At 47.3% G+C, this 17,181-nt stretch overlaps 3 protein-coding genes across 5 annotated transcripts in view; 1 reads left to right on the top strand and 2 right to left on the bottom strand.

Annotated features, from left to right (window-relative positions):
• Zswim1 (zinc finger SWIM-type containing 1) overlaps window positions 1–12,285 on the bottom strand; it is a 23,110-nt gene extending 10,825 nt beyond the window's left edge. Inside the window, exon 1 of the mRNA XM_021156496.1 lies at window positions 12,236–12,285. The gene's annotated coding sequence lies outside the window, so the exon portion shown is untranslated. The remainder of the gene's footprint in view (window positions 1–12,235) is intronic.
• Zswim3 (zinc finger SWIM-type containing 3) overlaps window positions 1–12,593 on the bottom strand; it is an 18,677-nt gene extending 6,084 nt beyond the window's left edge. Inside the window, exon 1 of the mRNA XM_021156494.2 lies at window positions 12,236–12,593. Within this exon, the coding sequence (XP_021012153.1) occupies window positions 12,236–12,390 (155 nt within the window). The 5' untranslated portion in view covers window positions 12,391–12,593. The remainder of the gene's footprint in view (window positions 1–12,235) is intronic.
• Window positions 12,594–12,758: 165 nt separating this feature from the next.
• Acot8 (acyl-CoA thioesterase 8) overlaps window positions 12,759–17,181 on the top strand; it is an 11,744-nt gene continuing 7,321 nt past the window's right edge. Inside the window, exons 1-2 of one of the 3 annotated variants that reach the window (XM_021155399.2) lie at window positions 12,759–12,969; window positions 14,478–14,614. In XM_021155399.2, coding sequence (XP_021011058.1) covers window positions 12,842–12,969; window positions 14,478–14,614 — 265 coding nt within the window. In that variant the 5' untranslated portion in view covers window positions 12,759–12,841. The remainder of the gene's footprint in view (window positions 12,970–14,477; window positions 14,615–17,181) is intronic. The other 2 variants (XM_029474004.1, XM_029474003.1) reach the window with 2 other exon arrangements.

The raw sequence follows: 17,181 nt of genomic DNA, 5'->3' as shown, positions 1-17,181 counted from the left end.
GCCTGCCTCTGCCTCCCGAGTGCTGGGATTAAAGGCGTGCGCTACCACGCCTGGCGCTCATTTTCTTTAAAAAATATTTGTCTCTGAGTTCCCAATCCTCATCTGACCTTGACCACATTGGTTAGGTTCAAGAACCCCCTTATAGTGCTCTAATCAAGAGCTGGAGATAGCTCATCAAGTAAAGGGCTTTACAAACTAGTCCTCTGGTCCATACACACACATGCCCTACTGCCTACACATACTGTAAGCACACCAACCGAAAGTCTAATGGTGGCATGGAGACTATGCCTGTGGTCCCAGCATTTGGGAAACTGAAGCAGAAAGACTAACACATGTTTGACACCAGCCTGGGCTAGTCTAGACTAGAAAGCAAGACTCTGTCTCAAAAACAAACAAAAATAGCCAGGCAGTGGTGGCGCATGCCTTTCTTTAATCCCAGCATTAGGGAGGCGGAGGCAGGAGAATTTCTGAATTCAAGGCCAGCCTGGTCTAAAGAGTGAGTTCCAGGCCAGCCAGGGCTACACAGAGAAACCCTGTCTCGAAAAACCAAAACCAAAACAAACCAAAACAAAAATAGTCTGGAGCTATACAGGTCAGTGGTAGAGCCCTAGGTTTAAACCCCAATACAACAACAGCAACAAACAAACAAACAAACAACGAGAAACAAAACCAGTTTGTGCTTGTTCTGAAAATATACAGCTGCTTCCCTTATCACTCATCACTGAACAGTGCACTGTAATGGCTGTCTCCACGGTGCACGATGGCGGTTATGTGCAGGGTATATGTAAGTAACATGCCACTTTATATAAGAGGCTTGAGAAGCCAAGGATTTTGATGTGTGAGGGGCATCCCAGAGCCTACCCACCTCCTGACATTGGGGGGGCGCACAATCATAATTTCATCTAATCCAAAGCTGTTGCTTGTCAACGTCTCCCTGCCAAAAAGAGCCAGTTTTATCCATGTTGCTGTTCCTCCCCAACACAGCTATTGCTTAGAGCAGCAACAGTCACTTAAGCCAATTAAGGTAATGTCGTGAAGTCTGGGCAAGGAAACTTGTCCAATTCTGGAGAAAGAGCTACAACAGGAAACCCGGGAAGGGCTGGTCTTTTGGGTGTGACTTCTGCATTTGTGTCCTGTGGGGACCTCAGGGTTGAGGATGTAGAACTGAAGGACGCAAGGAGCCCGGCCAGAGGCCAGAGATACCGTCACATTTGCAGGCCACTCTGAACTACAGAGTAGCAACTCCTAAGCAATCTTAAGTTAGTTGTTAGTTAACTGAGGACTAAAGGATCCAATAAACTGACTGGGTGTAGTAGCACATGACAATTTCCAGCACTCAGGAGGCTGAAGCAGGACGACTGTGAGGAATTCAGGGCCAGTTTGGGTGGGCTATGTAGTACATAAAGAAACAGTCCAATTCCCCTCTCTCAACACACACATAAAACAAAAAAACTATTGTAGAAATATTTTATAGAAATTAATAGAAAAAAGAGCTGAATAAAAGTTTACCTTAAAAATTGAGACTACAAGCTGGGCGGTGGTGGCACACGCCTTTAATCCCAGCACTCAGGAGGCAGAGGCAGGCAGATTTCTGAGTTCGAGGCCAGCCTGGTCTACAGAGTGAAATTCCAGGACAGCCAGAGCTATACAGAGAAACCCTGTCTCGGAAAAAAAAAAAAAATTGAGACTACAGGATAGGGGCTGGGGAGGTGGCTGCAGTGGGTTGCATGAGGCTGCTTCTATTTTAATGCTATTACTGGTTTCTCAAGACTAGGAGAGTGCACCTGCAGACCCAAGTGACACTATGTGACCTTGCCCCAAGTTATTTCTGAAGAGTAAATAAAAATGTTGATGCCCAATAGCTGGATAGAAGAGACATAGTGGGGTTTAGGGTTCCTAGGTTTGGAGGGTCGGAGACAACAGATGAAATACAGTAAGTATTAACCCAGGGTTATCTATAAGAAAGTAGATTCTAACAGCATAGAGGGGCGATATCTGCCCAGGACGGGTGCTGTTTAAGGCTTATTGTAAGTGATAAAAGTTGTGTGTGTTTTTTTAATCCGGGATCTGAATGATCAAAGGTGGTGTAGACACTCCTGGATTGGGATTAGATAAATTCTACAACAGATGGTCAGTAGTTTCCATCAGTTGTTGCTCTTGCAGTTCCTAGCACCTGCAACAATTACTAAGTCCAGTTCCAGGGGATCTGATGCCCTCTCACACAAGCCTTGGAAATTCAAAGCCAAGCAGGACAATACAGCTAGCCATGGGTGGCAGAGATACCTCAAAAGAAGCAGAGCGGGCGAGAGACTTGACACAAACCCAGATACATCTGGAAAGAGGGATTTTTGTCTTTGTGGAGACAGTCTCTCAATGTAGCCCTCCCTGTCCTGGAACTTGCCAAAGAGACCAAGTTGGCCTCAAACTCAGAGATCCACCTGCCTTTGTTTCCTGTATGCTGGGATTAAAGGAGTGAGACACCATACTGGGCAAGGAAGAGAGGCTCTTAACTGACCTCCATAAAATTGGACTTCAGGCAGCAAACTTGGAGTAAATTTTCTTGATTAATGATTGATATGAAAAGGGCTCCATCAACTGTGGGTAGTGCTACCCTGAACAGGTGTTCCTGGATGGTGGAAGAAAGCAGACTGAGCAGGCCCTGAGGAGCAGGCCTCTGCATCAGCTCTGTCCTCCAGGGTTCCCCCTTGACCTCCTGCCCTGACTTAACAACACACTGTGATGACGGTAGAGATGCTGCTATTGGAAAGAAACACTTTCCCCCTCCAGCTGCTTTTGGTCACAGTGTCTTCTCACAGAGACAGAGACGAAGTTAGGGGTAAAGAGTGCCTGATGAGGGCTGCAGTTCAGACCCCAGCACCCATGTATTGCGAATCCTAGCTTAGAGCGACCCAAGGTAGCCTCTGGCTTCAGCACGTGCAGTGGACAGAGGAACCCACACAAAAACATGCTCACACAAATACTTACAAAAACAAGTCTAAACTTCCTAGCATAGAACCTGGAATATGTAATTCCAGACAACTTGTCTGAAAAGGGTAGTTACTGAACTGGAGAGCAATGCACAGAATTGTTGGGAGTGTCTCATGGACTCTAAAGAATATAAACTCCCAAACAGAGGGGCTGGGGCAGGCTCAGTCTGTAAAGTGCACTAAAAAAAAAAAAAAAAAAAAAAAAAATCACAGACTTTATCACTTGATAGAGTTGTCTTAAAGAAAAATAAAAACAGAAGTCTTGATAGATTTGTGTTACTAGGAAATATGTACTTGGCCTTTGTCCTGCTCTCTGGTCTATATGCCTAAATTGCTTTTAGTTTTCAAAACGTTAAGTGTCTTTATGTAGGCCAATGAACCACTGAAGGCTGGAGGCTACTCACTGGAAAATTCATTACAGGCCAGGGAACTTACAATGTAGCCCAGTTGTCCTCTAACTCACCAGCAACAAACCCCGGCTCTCCTGCTGGGCACCATGGTGGGTGCTTGTCATCCCAGCATTCAAGAAGCAGAGTGAAGAGGGTCCCTCAGGTTCAAGTCCAGCTTGTTCTACATGGAGCTCCAGGCCAGCCACACAGTGAGACTCTGTCTCAAAAGCAAAACCACACAAAACCCAACAAAGTCAAAACAGCCCCAATTACTGTAAAAAGCACAGGAACGAAGGGCAGCCAACCAAGAAAACGCGGCCTCCATATTCTCTCCTTTACCAGCTGCTGCCATGACCTGCAAGAAGGGTTTCTTACAAACCTGGGCTCAAAGAAGTCTTGCCTGCCTGCCTGTCTCTCTGGCTGGCTGTCTGTTTTCGAGACAGGCTTTCGCTGTGTAGCCCTGCTAACCTGGAGCTCTCTATATAGATCAGGGTGGCTTTGAACTCACAGAGCCCTAGTGAGGAGGTAAGGATACGCATCACCACATCCGGCTGAAGTCTCCATTCATAATTCTTTGCCATGTGAACCTGGGGAGCCAGTGAGACGGCTGAGGGTGGGATCCTCATGGTAGAAGGAGAGAAATACACCCAAGAGTTTTCCCTCTTACCGCCACATAAATAGAACACAAAAACAAATTTCCAAAAATGGAAATTTCTAATTGATATCTATTTCAATCTTATTTCATTACGTTATATGTGGATGTTCTGTGTGCATGTATGGCTGTGTGAAACATGTATGCAGTGCCCTGGAGGCCAGAAGAGGCTGGATCCCCTGGAACTGGAGTCAGGGATGGTTGTGAGCCACCACACGGGTGCTGGGAATCAAACCTGGGTCTTTTGCACGGATAACAAGTGTTCTTCTGGGGCTGGAGAGATGGCTCAGTGGTTAAGAGCACCGACTGCTCTTCCGAAGGTCCTGAGTTCAATTCCCAGTTACTACATGATGGCTCACAACCATTGGTAACAAGATCTGACTCCTTCTGGTGTGTCTGAAGACAGCTACGGCGTACTTACATAGAATAAATAAATAAATAATAAAAACAAACCAAACCAAAAAAAGTGTTCTTCCAAAAACAAAAACCACAAAAACAAAACAAAGAAATTCAGGTGGTGGTGGCGCACGCCTTTAATCTCAGCACTCAGGAGGCAGAGGCAGGCGGATTTCTGAGTTTGAGGCCAGCCTGGTTTACAAAGTGAGTTCCAGGACAGCCAGGGCTATACAGAGAAACCCTCTCTCAAAAAACAAACAAACAAACAAACAAACAAAACTTTTTCTGACAGGGTTTCTCTGTATAGCCCTGGCTGTCCTGGAACTCACTTTGTAGACCAGGCTGGCCTTGAACTCAGAAATCCGCCTGCCTCTGCCTCCCGAGTGCTGGGATTAAAGGCGTGCGCCACCACGCCCGGCTTATTTTATATTTCTGATTATTATACAAAATAGTGTATTACAATATGCCATTCAAACATATATAACATTATATGTACCATATTGACTTCATTTATATATGTATTTACTAGTGTTTTTGAGGCTGGGTCTTATACTATAGCCCAGGCTAGCCTGTCACTTGCAGTAATTCCCTGTTAGCCTTCCGAGTGCTGGATTTATAGGAGTGTACACAGTGCTGGATTTATAGGAGTGTACACCACACTTGGTTGATGTGGGACTAGAGACAGAACCCGGAACTCTGTGCATGCTAGGCAAGCATTCTAGTCAACTGGGCTGCATTCCCAGGCTGCCTCTCCCTCTCTTGTTTTTCTTTTCTGTAGTGCTGAGTATTTAACTCAGTCCCTTAAGAGTGCCAGGCAAATGTTCTGCCACCCACAGTTCATAAATGAAACCATCCTGTCCCCTTCTCTTTGTGGTGCTGGTATTAAACAGAGGACCTTGCTCAAAGAAGTTCCTCGCTTTACCACTGAGCCATGGTCCTTGTCTTCTCACATCGCCTTCCTTTTTTTTTTTTTTTTTTGAGACAGGACACGACCTGTAGCCCAGGCTCTTTGAACTCACTATGTTGCTGAGGCTGGTCTCAAACTCATGGCACTATTCTTGTCCTAGCCTCCCAAATGCTGAGTTTATAGTCTGTGCTGCCAGTCCTGCGAGATTCTTTCCTACCTATCACTTTCTATGGTCCACTGTAGTTACAGCTTCAGCAAACAGTCACTGATTCGGGTGCTACATGCATCTTCCTTCTCATCAAACCCTCCCAGTGCTGGGGATCAAAACCAGGGCTTTCCATATGCTCCACAGATAAGCCCCTAACTCTCAGCTGTATTTCCCCAGTCCACCTCCTTTTCCTTTCCCTTTTTTGTTTGTAAGATTTACTTTTAGGACTAGAAAGATGGCTCAGTAGCTCAGCAGTTAAGAGCATTTGCTGCTCTTTCGGAGGACTCAGGTTCAATTCTTAGCATCCACATGGAAGCTCACAACTGAACCTACCAGTGGAATTGACACTCTCTCGTAGCCTCTGTGGGCACTGCCTGCACATGGTACACAGAAATACACTCAGGCAAACACGAATACATATAAAATAAAAATAAATAAAATCTCAAAGAGACTTAAGTAATTGTAGCTTTAGTTATGTGCATGTCTGTATATGTCCATTTGACTGAGTACAGTGCCCTCAGAATTCTGCAAAGGGCATCAGATCCCCTGGGGTTGGACAACAGGCAGTTGTGAGCTGTCTGACAAGGGTGCTGAAAACTACAGTTGAATTTTCTTTCAAGAGCAGCAAGGGCTCCTGTACTGGCTAGTTTTGTGTCAACTTGACACAGCTGGAGTTATCACAGAGAAAGGAGCTTCAGTTGAGGAGATGCCTGTAAGGCATTTTCTCAATTAGTGATCAAGGGGGAAAGGCCCCTTGTGGGTGGGACCATCTCTGGGCTGGTAGTCTTGGGTTCTATAAGAGAGCAGGCTGAGCAAGCCAGGGGAGGCAAGCCAGTAAAGAACATCCCTCCATGGCCTCTGCATCAGCTCCTGCTTTCTGACCTGCTTGAGTTCCAGTCCTGACTTCCTTTGGTGATGAACAGCAGTATGGAAGTGTAAGCCGAATAAACCCTTTCCTCCCCAACTTGCTTCTTGGTCATGATGTTTGTGCAGGAATAGAAACCCTGACTAAGACAGCTCCTAACTGCTGAACCAGCTCCTCATTTCCTAAAGGAGAAAACTTTGCTGTGGAGGTTAGAACTCTTGTCCTAGGTCATGGACAAAGGCTAGTTGATTCCAGATCTGTCAACCTCTAATCCTTATGCCTGCCCTAATCTTTATGCCTGCTGTTCATCTTGAATTCCTAACTTACTGTATGTGTACCTGCCATTGCTATCCATATAATATCTGTATTATTAGTTTCACATAAAAATTTAAAATTATTTTGCATGTATGGGTGCACCGCTGGCATTCCTGGTGCCTATGGAGGTCAGAAGAGGGCTCCAGATGCCCTGGAACTAGAGTTACAGACTGGGCATTGAACCCAAGTCTACTTGAAGAACAGCAAGTGCTCTTAGCTTCTGTGACATGCTCCACCCTCAGATGATGTCCTTTAAATCAACCTGCCACGTTTACTCTGTTTGTAAGGAAGCTCATGTGATATAGGGAAGAAGTTCTTATTAAAATCACCTCTTCACTCAGTGTATGTGGTGGCTTGAATAGGAAGGGCTCCCGCAGACTCATGTGTTTAAATGCTTGGCTATAGGGAGTGGTATTAGGAGGTGTGGCCTTGCTGGAGAAAGTATGTCACCGCAGAGGTGGGCTTTAAGGTCTCACATGCTCAAAGCTAGGCTTACTGTGGCAGTTCTCAGCCTGTTGCCTGAGGCTCAAGATGTAGAATTCTCTGCTCCTTCTCTGCCTGAATGTTACCATGTTTCCTACCATGACAATAATGAGCTAAACCTCTAAACTGTAAGTCAGCCCCAATTAAATGCTCTCCTTTATTAACAGTTGCTATGGTTATGGTGTCTCGTCACAGCAAAGTGACCCTAACTAAGATAGTGTGTATACTTAACTATGGAAACATCTATTATCTCCTAAAAAACATCTCTGCTACCTGTCCTCCAGCTCCTCTGACACAGAGAGCTCTACAGAGAGCCAGGGTGCCATACATAATCCAAATCATTGATTCGAGCCTGGTGTGCAGGCGCATACCTGTAACTCCAGCACTCAGGAGGCAGAGGCAGATGGAGCTCTGCATTTGAGGCCAGCCTGGTCTACAGAGCAAGTTCCAGGGCAGCCAGGGCTACACTGATAGACCCTGTCTCTAAAACAAAGAACATTGAACTGGAGGCTGGTGTGGAAGCAAATGCCTTTGATCCCAGCCCTTGGGAGGTAGAGGCAGGAGGACCCTTCCTCCAAAAAACCGAGGCACTGTTCCAGACAGACAAGGTGACTCATACTGTAATCTCAGGACCTGGAAGGCAGGTAAAATATCACTGCATGTTCAAGGCAGAGAGGCATAAGGGTGAGATCCTGTCCCAAAATCAAACAAAAGAAATTCCTTTTGATTTTTTGAGACAGGGTTTCTCTTTCTGGCTGTCCCTGAACTCAAGAGATCCACCCACCTCTGCCTCCCGAGTGCTGGGAATAAAGGTTAACCAGCAATCCACCTGTCTCTGGGGAGGGTCACAAGGCATACATGAATCCTATGCTAGTCAGTACCGTCTTCAGGGCTTCATAGCCCACAGTGCCCTCATCTTCGTGCCGCCCCCCCCACCCCCGCCCCTTCAGTGCCTGGCCATGGGTAAGTACACGTCTGTTGATGGACTCAGAAGAGATGACTTGGAAAGCTGCTGCAGCTAAAGCAGCCCAGGTGGCAAAGGTGACTCTGGTCTAACACTGCACACGTTAACCACGCCCAGCTGTGACCCTCCCTCCGGCTCTGACTTGTCCCCCTTTCTGTCACTAGTGCTTTGGCTTGCTACTTCTCTCTTCTGTGTCATCGTTACTTCAGTTCTCTCACCTGGCCTCCCTTTGGCATCTTCCCAAGTATCACAATTCAGGCAATGAGGCTTTCAGAGTGGAGCGGATTGGGAGGTAGGGACAGGAGGACGTGTATACATGTGAAGTGCATGTCAGGTCAACACTGGGTATCTTCCTCTGTGACGGGATCCCCGTCTTAGCAGCCTAGCTGGTTTGTAGCAGCTTAATACGTAAACCAGGCTGTCTGAAACTGGGATCTGCCTGCCTCTGCCTCTGGGGTGCTGAGATTAAAGGCATGCATCAGTATGTCCTGCCTTTCTGCCATGTTTTCTGAGACAGGGCTTCTCACTCAACTGAAGCTCACAGATCCAGCTAGGTTAGCCAGCCAGAGAAGAGAACTCTGGGAATCCACCTCCTGTCTCTGCCCACCCGACACTGGGGATGCAGAGCACATGACAGCGCCCAGCCTTTAAGCAGAACTGGGGATTCGAACTCAGTTCCCCGTGCTTGTGTGGCAGACATTTTCTTGCCTGAACAACTTCCCTTGCCCCTATTTATCTTGGGGCTGGAGAGATGGCTCTGCAGTTAAAAACACTTGCTGCTCTTCCAGGGGACCTGACTTCAGTGCCCAGTACACACATGGTGGTCCTCAACTGCCCGTGACTCCACCTCCATCAGATCCAATGTCCTCTTCTGGCCTTCACACATAGACAGAAATATAAATAAAAATGAGTCTTTAAAACTTAAAGATGAGGGAGGAGAGACGACTCCGTAGTTAAGAGCACTGACTGTTCTTCCAGAGGTCCCTAGTTTAATTCCCAGCAACCACATGGTGGCTCACAACCATCTGTAATGGGGTCTGATGCCCTCTTCTGGTGTGTTTGAAGACAGCTACAGTGTACTCATAAACATAAAATAAATAAATCTTGGGGCTGGCAAGATGGCTCAGTGGTTAAGAGCGCCGACTGCTCTTCCAAAGGCCCCAAGTTCAAATTCCAGCAACCACATGGTGGCTCACAACCATCAGTAACGAAATCTGATGCCCTCTTCTGGAGTATCTGAGGACAGCTACAGTGGACTTACATATAATAAATAAATAAATCTTAAAAAAAAAATCTTAAAAAAAACCCCAAAACCAAAAAAACCTTAAAGATGAAAATAAAGGCCTAAATTCATATTTTTTTAGAGTAGTACCCATTTCCCTAAATCATGTTTAACCCTTGACAACTCATTTACTCAACAATCAATGCCTATCACGGACGACTGCCATGCTGGGTGCTAGACAACCTGCTTGTGGGGTAGCTTAGCAAGGTACCACCACAAAGCACGGAGTCCAGGCACCTCAGTCGTGGGAAGGACTTTCTGACAGATTGTAACTGACCTCGCCTCCTGCCAAGCATGGCAGCCCAGTTGCTACAGGACGCCATCCTCTTCACAGATCTGTGTCTTCACTCCCGTGGGTCTGTCTCATTAAGCGCCTGCCACTCACTGCTCAGCCACAGCTCTCCTACTGCTGGCCTCTCTTCATTCACAGGCCCAGGGGAAAGCAGCTATTTCAGTGGGAAGCCTTGTATGCATCTCCAGTATTTGTTACTTCTTTCTTTGTATCTCTCTCTTGGGGGAGAGGGGACAGGGTCTCTCTATGCAGCCCTGGCTGATCTGGAACTCACTATGTAGACAGGCTGGCCTTGAAGTCAGAGAGACCCACCAGCTCTCTAGTGCTGGGATCTCAGGTGTATACCATCATGCCTGATTTTCCTTTGTATAACCCACTTATTTATTTATTTAAAGTACACTGTCACTGTCTTCAGACACACCAGAAGAGGGCATCAGATCTCATTACAGATGGGTAGTTGCTGGGATTTGAACTCAGGAACTCTGGAAGAGCAGTCAGTGCTCTTAACCACTGAGCCATCTCTCCAGCCCTGTATAACTCTTTTATATTTTACCTATTTGGTTTTTGGAGAAGGGTTTCACCCTGTAGTCGAGGCTGCTTTGGAGTTCACTATGTATTGTTGGCTGCCTTCAAGTCCCATCCTTTTGAGTGCTGGGATTATAGGGCAAGAGCTACCACATTCCCCTTTTTGAACATCTCTTTGAAGGCATCTGCCCCTTAGAGGCATGGTTTCCAGATTCCCCCATCATACAGCTGTTCAAATCTCTTACATAACACAGATGCTGTTTGCATATAGCCTCCCATACATTTTCAATCATCTCTAGGTTATACTAACCAACACATGTAAATCCTAGGTAAATAGTTTGGCTGTACTGATAGGGAAAGAAAGACAAAGGAAAATGTCTCAGTCAGACATGGCGGTTCATGTCTGTCATCCCAGCACTTGGGGAGTCTGAGATAAGAGAATCCCCATGGGTTTGGGGCTACTCAGGCTACATAAGGAGGGCTTGTGTAAAAAACAAAACAAAAAGTGTATTTTCAGGAGACGTTTAGTTTCTTTTATAATATTAACTTCTTTCTTTTTTTTTTGAGATAGGAGTCTTTGCTGCCCTGGAACTCATTACTTAGGCCACGCTGACCTTCAACCCACAGGCACAGACCTGCCTCTGCCTTCCAAGTTCTGGGACTTAAAGGCATACACCAAACCTGACAGACATTCAATACGTACGTGTGGGCCTGAGAGTATGTACGTGTGCTGTGTGCTTGCAGGAGCCCTTAAAGGATTCCTAGATCTGGAGTTACAGGTGCTACCAATCCACCATGCGTGAGCCTGAGTCCTCTTCCCCACGAGCTATCAGTCCAGCCCCCCATTTGTTATTTTCATCCATATTAGTTTCTAAGTCCAAGTAACTCCTTAGGGACACTTATTCATCTTTATGTGTACCCAAGAGTGACCCTGGCCTTCAGAATGAAGCCAGAACACAGCCAGGCTCTTTAGTCTGGAAAGTACTGTCCCAAAGAGCTCAATCCCGGACTCAAACTTTGGTATATTTTGACACTCAGTTGGCCTATATGTTGTAACTAAAACTTGAATTGACTTTCAAATTGATTCATATGATTAGATTTCACAGCAAAAGACTGGGCACACAAACCTTCCTTTTCATGAAGGGGCGGGGGCTGCTCCCCATTTCTCTTTCTCTGTCCTGGACCCTGCTCTGTAGATCAGACTGGCGACAAACTCAGAGAGATCTGCCTGCCTCTGCCTCCTGAGTGCTGGGATTAAAGGCTTGCACCACCACCATCCTTTCCCTGTATTTTTTTAAAAACCAAACTGATTTGTCTCCAACTCAGGACCCTCTGGGCCTCAACCTTTTCATATTGGGCTTCTAAACCTCCACCCTTATTCTTTCTTTCAAAGAAAAACTAAAAGCTAAATTTATAGTAGGCTGTTTCACCTGAACCCTAAAAGCCCTGGCGTTTTCATCAGCTTTTAGCCCCTAGAGTCAAATGAATCAGGGAGCTACCACCAATAATTCTGACACACACCCTGCAGAGTAAGGAAGGCACCTAGGGAGTACCACCTTGGATAAGGAAGGTGTTTGAAAAGCGGCTGTATCTGGAGCTCAGGAATCATTTACAAAATCAGTCACCGAAAAGAACCAACCAAACAACTAACCAATGAGCACCATTACTGCTTTGTAAAGAGGAGGCTAATGGAGGAAATTACTAAGGCGTTTGGAGTCACTCCTCAACCAGCCTTGCACTTGAGATAGATGCTCTCAACAAACAAATAAAACAAAAAACAACAAGATGCAGTTACTGCGAATTCCCAGGAAAGCTCGTGAATGAAGGAGTGGGAGCAAGCGCGGCGGGTAGCAAAGGCCACGCCGGTGAGGTTTCCCTCGTTTTTCCGCAGGCACGGGTAACGTGGCTCCTCCATGCACGCCCTCCTCCTCCAGGCAGCCCTCCTCCCCACCCTCCTGCCCCGCCCTTACAGGATATCCTCGCGGAAAGAGGTGCCGTTGTTGAGGTTATGGAAGCGGACGGAGATGCAGTCCCTGACAATGAAGGAGCACCTGGTCTCCTTTTTGTAGGCGCTGAAACACTCCTTGAAGTCCTCGTAGGTCTTAAAGCAGCTGCCTAGCTCCATGGCCGGGGACTGGCGCTCCCAGAACCACGGCAGGGGTCAGAGGTCACTGGGTAACGGCTGGCACGGGCCCAGCTGCGGTCCCGAGTGAGTGGCTTTTGGGAGCTTGGGAGGAGCCCAGAACAGGAGGAGACCGGTAACAGCAACCTGGGGGCGACTTTGCTCAGTGACAGAAGGGAAAAGACGCTCATCCCTTATTATTCATCTCCAAGGCTCCGCCCCCTCGCTGATTCACCCAATCACACGCGGAGCTCCAAAACTGACACAATTATTCTCCAATCTTAAGATAGAGCTAGCCGCGCCCACTCTGAAATTGACAAGCACATCGACCAATCACAATCTGCGTCTCGCTCCCCGGAGCCCTTGGGATTTCCGGCCCCTGGAGCGACCTTCCGGAAGCGCTGGGAGCCTATATAAGTTTCCGCGTTTCTCTCAACCGCAGCCAGCAGTGAAAATGTCAGCGCCAGAGGATCTGGGAGATGCTCATGGTGACGCCGACCGCGGCGACCTTTCCGGGGACCTCCGTAGTGTGCTGGTCACGAGCGTGCTCAACCTCGAGCCGCTAGATGAAGATCTCTACAGGTAGCCGGCAGCGCCTCTGAACTAGGCTCGCATCCCTCTTTCAGTATAGAGTCGCGATTACTGCCATCTCCCTGTGAACCTCAGTTCTGGGGTTAAGAGTTGGATGCAAGCTCTGCTGCAGTTAGAAGGCATGTCCCATCCTTGCTTCCTCTTCAGGAGGCGATCTGGAGGGGCGGGGGGGGGGGAGTGTGTATGTGTGTGTGAGAGAGAGACAGAGACAGAGACTCAGCTACACCACAAGGCAGCTTAATCTGGTAGACTGTGTTTGTGTTCGTTTGTTCAAGCCATCCCTTAATGTCTGGTAAGTCATTACTTATCTTGAGGATGTTTTCTTCTAGGAATCACTGAAGTGGGTTTGTAACAATTTTTTGTTTTGTTTAGAGACAAGATGTCCTGGCTGACCTGGAATTCAATATATATATATGAATGGAGAGGAAGGGAGAGAGAAAGAGAGAGAGAGAGAGAATATGAATGAGAGAGGGTATATATATATATACACACACCAAGTTGGCTTGGAACCCACAGGGATTCACCTTCATTTGCCTCTTAAGCGCTGGCAGGAGTTCACCACCAGGTCTAGCTGCTTGTCTTGTTTTGTTTTGAGACAGGCTTTCTGTATAGCCCTCCCTGGCTAACCTGGAACTCTGTGTAGACCTGGCTGGCCTTGAGCTCACAGAGACCAGTGTATCTCTGTCTCCCAAGTCCTGGGCTCAAAGGTGTGTACCACCATGCCTGTTCAGTGACAGTTCTGAGCCATACAGCTCTTATGACTTTATCAGAAGCTATTGTTCTTCCAGCTAGGTAATTACTGTCTTGGGCCAGGAGCGCTTTTCAAATTGTTCTGTAAAGAAAAAACTGACAACCTCAGGACTGAGTGCTAGGACTCAGGGTTCGGACTGAGTGCTAGGACTCAGGGTTCAGGCTCCAGCACTGGGCAAGCCCTTTCACCTAGAAGGCTAGACTAATCTGCATTCAGTTTCACAACCTCAGACTTTTTTTTTTTTTTTTAAGGGAGTTATATGGGAAGTCTTGGAGCCCTTTTAGCTCTGAAACTAGTTCCTGGAAGAGCTGCCTTGTCATGGTTAAGGAGTGCCAGCAGCAAGCCTTCATCCACACAACCCAGCCCCAGATCTGTTTTTTGGAGTTTCTCATGTTTATTCAAGGCCTCAACAAACTTCTGGCCTCTCCCTTTCCCTGGTTTGGGGCGGGGAAGCTGTGGACTTGAGACCTCCCAGGGTTGGTAAGGGTTGAACTGTGTGGACAGGCTTCCTGTACTCTTGCTGTAAAACAAGGGAGCTAGCGCTTACATTCTGTGTGACTGAAGTCCACAGAAAGCTTGGGTAGACGTGAAGATGAAAGATTTGTGCGGTGATGTAAGAGATTCGAGAGCAGACTCGGTGGCCTCCCTCGGGTTCTGAAAAAGAACCCAAGTAACCTTAGGTCCTTTACTGGAGGCTTACGGAGTTCACAGCGCCCCTCAAGTCTTTTCCACTTTCCTCTCTCCACAGAGGAAGGCATTACTGGGTACCTACCTCCCAGCGGCTCTTTGGGGGTCAGATTATGGGCCAGGCCCTGGTGGCTGCAGCCAAGTCTGTGAGTGAAGACGTCCATGTCCACTCCCTGCACTGCTACTTTGTCCGGGCAGGTAAACCCCGCACCCTGGCGCCTTGCTTGCAGCCACACTTGGTAGCCCAGTGGTTATTTCTTCTTTCCTGGCTTTGAAGACTGACTCAAGGGAAGGAGAAGAATTAGCGAGGAGGATGAAGAAGGGGGAGAGAGAGATGATTCCCTGAAAGGTACCTAAGGGGCAGAGCATGCAGCTTAGTACTAGCACACTTGGCTAGCACCAGGAGGGGCCTGTATTCTATCTCAGGGACCAGAAAAAGCAGGGAGGGAGCCCATCACTTGGCTTTAGGTCTGCAACCTCAACAGTTTGGGAGGCTGGGACAGGATCTGGAAACAACCTGCATCCGTATCACACTCACTGAGACTCATTAAGTACATATTCTGATTCTTTTTTAAACTCTTTAAAAAAAAAAGATTTATATATGTGAATACACTGTAGCTGTCTTTAGACACTCCAGAAGAGGGCGTCAGATCCCATTGCAGATGGTTGTGAGCCACCACGTTGTTGCTGAGATTTGAACTCAGGACCTCTGGAGTAGCAGTCTGTGCTCTTAACCACTGAGCCACCTCTCCAGCTCCATATTCTGTTGAATGACATGGACCAATGCTTCTCTGCTCTCAGTGGGTCTTCCCTGGAGCTTTCTTGGTTGTTTGATTTGATTTTGAGATAGGGTCTCATTGTGTAGGCCTGGCTGGCCTCAGCCTTTATGACCTCAGGCCTGGCTCTGTTCCTTCTTCATTCTTTCTGCTTGCCTCTGCCTCCCAAGAGCTGGGATTAAGGGCATTTGCCACCATACCCAACCTTCCTTCGTTTATAAAAAATATGTATATGTATATATGTATTTGCTTAATTTTGAGGGATACATGTGTATATGTCTATGCCTAAATGAGCTCCACGCTGCTCTCCTGCTGTCAGAAGACGCAGTGGGTACGCAGGAGTTTGGAGTTACTAGGCCTTGTGAGCCACCATGTAGGCAGTAGGAACCAAACACGGGTCCTCTGAGCTCATGAGCACTTCACTGTCCTTGCTTTTGACAGGGTCTCACTATATAGCCTGGCTGGCCTGAAAATCACCATTCAAACCAGGGTGGCCTCGAACTCACAGTGCTCTGCCTGTCTCTGGCTCCTGAGTGTTTTGGAGTAAGGGCCTGCACCTCCATACCTGGCTCTCTTCATTCTTTATTCTCTTCTAGTGTCAAGACTGCTAAGTCTTCATAGGGCTGTAAACTGCTATTGGGATAGAAGGTAGGAGGTTTGGAAATTCATTTTCAGCTTTATAGTAATTAGCACAGTAATCTTGAATGAGGTTACCTTCTTTTGCTAAGATTGAGCTCATCTGTGAAACAGAGGGGAGGTGGGACCAGAGATGTTTCAGTAGGATCTCTTAGACTCTTCAAGCTCTGTGCTCAAGATACAGGGGACTTCTCATTGAAAACTCGTGGTCTGGGCTGGCGATGTAGTTCAGCACTTGCATGCTGCTTGCAGAGTGGTGGCCTCATGTGTCCCTTGCTGGCCTCAGGCTTGCTGTGTAGCCATGGATGTCTCTAACTAATGTTCTGATCTTCTTGCCTCCAGCTCCTTGGTGCTGGGATTATAGGTACCACCAAACCTTTGCTGCTCTGTAGAACCCAGGGTTTCCTTCATGTTAGGCAAGTCCTGTACCAACAGAACCTCGTCCCAGCCCAACCCTGGCCTTCTCATCCTGTGATTCTTTTAGCTTAGGAGATGCCCGACTGGGTTTTGTTTGTTTTTAAGCTAAATTACCAAGTCTTGCTTGGGATTCTAATCCTCCTGCCTCAACCTCCTGCATGTTGGCATTAGGGACTGGTGCCTAAATATATTAATTGGCTTTAGTTTTGATTCTAAAATCATGGACCACTTCATTTCAAAAGTAGAATAAGTTGCCAGCGCTTGGGAGGCAGAGGCAGGCGGATGCCTGGGAGTCGGCTGTTATCCTCTACAAAGTTGCAGGGCTACAGTGAGGTCCTGACTCAAATAAACTAATTCATTATTTAATTAAAAAAGAAAAAGAAGGAAAGAGAAGAAACAGTGTTCCAATCAGGCAGGCAGAAGAGGTTGGCATTTATTTATACACAGAGAAAGGCTAACTTGCACTGGTCATTTCAGTGACTCTTCGTGGGGCTGGAGGTGTATCCCAGTGGCAGGACACTTGTCTGAGCAGGCATGAGGGTGACCGACTCACCTTCTTCAGCCCCACACAGCCAGTTGGTTAATAACTGACAGCTTAACCGACAGCTCTCTTAATTTCACCAGTTTCTGACTGTACCAAGTGGAGAAAGTCAAATGTGTGTCCCTAACCAATCACTTAAGTGTCCCCTTCTCCACGGTTCACCTGCAGCTTCCGCAGGCCCACAGCCTCCAGTCCGGGCACACCCAGCACATTCCCTGATCCTCTGCTGTAGTCACGGCCCACTCTCATGCCTGTCTGGGTGTCTGCCAAAAGCACGTGACAGCCACATGTTGAGAAGTCTGTTGTTAAAAACGGAAAAAAAGCCGGGCGGTGGTGGCGCACGCCTTTGATCCCAGCACTTGGGAGGCAGAGGCAGGTGGATTTCTGAGTTTGAG

The sequence above is a fragment of the Mus caroli genome, chromosome 2 (genome assembly GCF_900094665.2).
Source record: "Mus caroli chromosome 2, CAROLI_EIJ_v1.1, whole genome shotgun sequence".
NCBI classification, from domain to species: Eukaryota; Metazoa; Chordata; class Mammalia; order Rodentia; family Muridae; genus Mus; species Mus caroli.
Note: the sequence above shows the minus strand (reverse complement) of the source record. Positions and strands in the feature narration are given on the sequence as shown.